The sequence below is a fragment of the Monoraphidium neglectum genome (assembly GCF_000611645.1).
Source record: "Monoraphidium neglectum strain SAG 48.87 unplaced genomic scaffold scaffold04091, whole genome shotgun sequence".
Taxonomy (NCBI): Eukaryota; Viridiplantae; Chlorophyta; class Chlorophyceae; order Sphaeropleales; family Selenastraceae; genus Monoraphidium; species Monoraphidium neglectum.
The window spans coordinates 1,348-5,407 of NW_014009538.1; the positions used below are offsets into that span (position 1 = coordinate 1,348).

The 4,060-nt window shown below is 69.6% G+C and overlaps 2 protein-coding genes across 2 annotated transcripts in view; both read right to left on the reverse strand.

Annotated features, from left to right (window-relative positions):
- Positions 1–1,656, reverse strand: part of MNEG_13853 (phosphodiesterase 1C, calmodulin-dependent 70kDa) — a gene marked incomplete at both ends in the record, with an annotated part of 2,773 nt that extends 1,117 nt beyond the window's left edge. Inside the window, 5 exons of the mRNA XM_014037674.1 lie at positions 35–121; positions 372–474; positions 819–1,195; positions 1,384–1,485; positions 1,579–1,656. Coding sequence (XP_013893128.1) covers positions 35–121; positions 372–474; positions 819–1,195; positions 1,384–1,485; positions 1,579–1,656 — 747 coding nt within the window. The remainder of the gene's footprint in view (positions 1–34; positions 122–371; positions 475–818; positions 1,196–1,383; positions 1,486–1,578) is intronic.
- Positions 1,657–3,001: 1,345 nt separating this feature from the next.
- Positions 3,002–4,019, reverse strand: MNEG_13854 (hypothetical protein; the record flags this gene model as incomplete). The annotated part of the gene is made up of 3 exons (XM_014037675.1): positions 3,002–3,139; positions 3,526–3,670; positions 3,955–4,019. 3 exons carry the CDS (start codon positions 4,017–4,019, stop codon positions 3,002–3,004), a joined length of 348 nt encoding a protein of 115 aa, XP_013893129.1.
- Positions 4,020–4,060: the final 41 nt, after the last annotated feature.

A 4,060-nucleotide genomic window follows, 5' to 3' on the forward strand; every position in this document is an offset into this window, starting at 1 on the left:
CCACCGCCCTGCGCTAGCCCCCTGCCCCCCCCACCTCGAGGGCCGTGTTGTAGCGTGCCATGAGGTCAAAGTGCACCGCCATGTCCGTCGACAGCACCATGCCCACAATCAGCGACCGCGCCTGCGGCGGCGGCGATGACGACGCGACAGGCGGCGGCGGCGGGAGGCGGTTGGGCGTCAGAGGTAGGGCCAGGGGGCGACGAGGGGCCGCGACCGCCGCGCGCGCCGCGACGGCCGCGCGTGATGATCCTTGCGCTCGGAGCACCTGGTTCGCCGCGCCCGCACTCCAGCAGAGCGCCCCGGCGGGGGCCGGCAACAAAACACCAGCCCTTCGCCCCAGGCCCCGCCCGCCCGCGGCAGGGCGTGCCCACCTGGGCATATTCCTCTGCGCTGAACCGCCTGAAAATGTCGCAGCCCTCCGTCTCCAGCGCCAGCTCAAACGCCCGGGAGCAGTGCATGTTCTCGTTGACACTCCTGTGTGTGTGTGTGTGGCGGGGAGGGCAGAGGTGGGGAGGCGCCGGGGAAGTCGGTGGGTAGGGGGTTGTGGCGGGCTGGGGAGGGCGGGCGGTGCGGCTGGTGTTCTGGCTGTGACGCGTGGCTGGTGGACAGCCGCGTGGTGTTGACGTCCGGGGCGGCTCGGCGCTCCCCCGCGCCCGACCCTGGTTGAGTGAGGGGGTCCAAAACCTTGCGGCCCCGTGAACTGCCCAGCCCTCACGCCGACACCGAGGGCATCAACTAGCAGCGTGCCGCCGCAGCGTGGCGCCCCTGCCTCGGCCCCCGCCCCGCTCCGGGCGTCAGGCGCAGACACAGACACCCACCTGTCATTGTAGACGAGCGCCTGCTTGTGGCGCGTGCGGATGAGGAAATCGTTGTTGACCCCCGGGTGGCCGAGGTCGTGCACCGCGGCCGCGAAAATCACCGCGAACCGCTCGAGCTGCGACAGCCCCGTGCCGCCCGGCCGCCGCTGCTGCTGCTGCTGCTGCTGCTGCTGCTGCTGCCCGCGGCCGCTGTCGTCGCCGTCCTGTCCGCCGCCGCTGCTGCGGGTGAGGTGCTGCTGCACGCGCCGCATGATGGACGCTGACGTCTGCGTGACGTCAGCGGCGTGCGTTGCGTTGTGGTACGGGTTGCCGTTGTATGCGGCCTCCGCCTCTGTGAAGAACCGCTCGACCACTGGGCGGTCCAGCAGCCAGCCGTCCTGCGGGGGCGTGCCGAGAATGACGGGAGGGGTTTGGGCGCGGCGCGCACATGCTCACCTGTCGCGCCGCATGTGCGCGCGGGGCGTTCGACCTGAGGCCAAGGACGTCGCGCGAGTGCGTCTCATGGGCGGCAGGAAGGCATGCGGGAGGGGGTGGGGAGCAGGCACGGCGCGGGAGCGGCGCGCACCAGGAGGCCTTCGCGGTCGAGCAGCGCCATCGCCACCGCGAACAGCGGGCGCCCGCCGCTCAGCCGCTGCAGCTGGAAGACGTCGAACTCCCAGTCGTAGACCTGAAGCACAGCGATTATTCGCGCTGGTCAGCGCGCAGGCGCAGGCGAGATAGCAGGATTGCACAGAGAGTCTAGCGCGAGACCCAAACTTACGTTGTGCTTGATGTGCTGCTCCAGACGCGTGCCAACAAGCGCATTTTTGCTATTTACTCTGGGAGCCAGCTCTGCCATGATGGTAGCATCGCCCAGGGCGCCGATGCTGGCTCCTCCCAAAAGCCTGGTCTGGCCCAGCCCCCCAGCCAGGGGGAAGAGCCCTCTAGAAGCTGTCACTGTAGCCATTTTGCCCCAGCCAGCCCCTCCACTGCTGCGGAAGGAATGGTCGCCCTACACGACGTCAGAAGTGCTGCCTGATGAGGGCGGTGTTATGAAGCCAGAATCGACAGGCTGAGCTTAATGGAGCTCAGATGTACTTGCTGCCAGGCTTAAGCTGCGCACGAGAGGCAGATGCAGCTTGGTAAAGTTCTTGAGTGGATGGGGAGCTTGATGAGAAGCGTTGTGCACGTGATAGAATTACTGGAAAGTCGAATGTGAGAGCAGCTGAAGGGGGGCGGCGCTGTATGAAGCGACTGACGGCACGGTGACGAAGGTGCCGGTCGGCTCGCATACGTCAGCGCGCCGATGCCCCGACGTCTGTGCAGCTCTCCTAACCCCAGGCAAAACTGTTTCATTAGCCATAGATCCTTGAATTTTCCAGGGCCTCAGCGCACAGCGGTCGGCGGCACCAGACAGCGGACGTCAGCCGCCCGGCAGGTCCATTACCGATTGAATCACCAGCCGGCGGCTGCACATGCGTGAGCCGGCAGGCGGCGCCGGGTGGGCGCACGCCACGCGGCCTCCCAGCGCATGACTTGACGAAGCATTGTTAGGGCTGTTATGTGCGGGTTTGGCAGTACACCCACTTGACTAAGGGCCCCGAAGGCATCACATGGCCCCCAACTGCATCACATGGGTCTGACCCACCCTAGGGATCACCAGCCCCGCCCCCACCGCCGGCGCATGCCCCGCTACCTCCCCGAACGCCTCTGCTGCCGCTGCCTCCCCCACCGCCGCCGCCGCCGCCGCCCGTCCCGCCCGCCGTGCGCCGCGCCGGCCGCAGGCACAGCCACTCCCCGGGGCGCTCGGCCGACGGCGCGAGCCACGCGCGGCTGCGCGGCAGCTGCTGCAGGCAGGCGGTGAAAGCAGCAGGGTACTGGACGATCGGCCTGCGGCGGGGTGCGATCGTTGTTCATCAGGATTGCTGAGAACCTCCACGTTCGTCGGTTGGTGGGGTGGCGGGCGCCGCAGGCCATCTGTTTCGGGCCGGCTGCTGCGCCCAGCGCGCGCCTGCAGCGCTGGCTCATGCCCAGCATGCATGCATGTGCACATGCATCACCATCCTCCCCTGAACACCCCCCTCCCCCACGAGCGCGCGCGCACACTCACACAAACACTCGCACAAACACACACACCGTACTCACGTATGCATGCTCGCACGCATGCACCCACAAACAGGCCCCCTCGAGCCCAGGGCGTGCCCTCACCGCGCCGCGGGAGGGCTCATGGGGATGCTGTAGCGCGCAATGTGGCGCTCCCGCCACTTGAGCACGTGCTTCGGCCGCAGCATGGCCCAGACGTGGTCCCGCAGCTGGTCGTTCGTCACCAACAGGCCGTCCCCCTGCGGGGAGGGCATGAAGTGGCCGCCGGGTGTGCCGGAGTGTGCAGGGCGGGGGGTGGTTAGGGGTGCGGGAGCGCGCGATCAGCGACGGTTGATGTGCGGCGCGGCGGGCCTCCGCACGGCGCTGGCGGGTGCGAGTGGCGGGGAGGGGCGGGGCTGCCGCGCGCGGCGGGCGTCGGCGTGCGCGGGCGGGCGTGCGAGTGCGGTGAGGCGCCGAGGCTGGGCAGTTGGGGAAGGGGCAGGGGCCGCCAGCAGGGGGCGTCCTGCTGCCCCTTCTGCTCTGGGTTCGTGGTTTTCACTAGAGCAAAGAAGCCCTGACTATGCCAGCAGCATGCGTGCTAGGAGAGCGGCGCAAAGCGGCGCGCGCGGGTGGAGCAGGCGCCCACCCGCGCGACGAACGCCGCATAGAGGAAGTACCAGTCGTCGTTGGATCCCTTTGGGACGACGTACATCCGCTTCTCCGCCTGTGCGCGCGCGGCCCACGCGGCGGCGTCGGGCGGGGCGGCCTGCAGGGCCCGGTCCAGCGTCGACCTGCGGGGAGGTTGGCGCGGCGCCGCGATGCCATCACTCGGTAGCGCATGCTTGCGCCCGCGCGGCGGCGGGCTGCCTGGCCACGCGGCGAGCATGCACGCATCCACCCGTGGCGGCGGCGGCGGTTCGCTCTGGCCGGGGCCGCGCGGCGCCGCCGCCTTATCACCGGCGCCCGCGGGCGGCTCGGCGCCGCCCAAAACCACCCCCACTGTTCCACTTTCGCCGCGGCCCGACGCGCGTAGCAAGCGGCCGCATCGCATCTTCGGGCCGCCCGCGGCCCCCACCTGTGTATGACGGTCAGCACACGCTTGCCCGGCATGTCGGCCGCGACCACCTCCTCCATCCGCATCACGTGCCCCAGGTTGCCCTCCGGCTCGCCCCGCGCCGCCG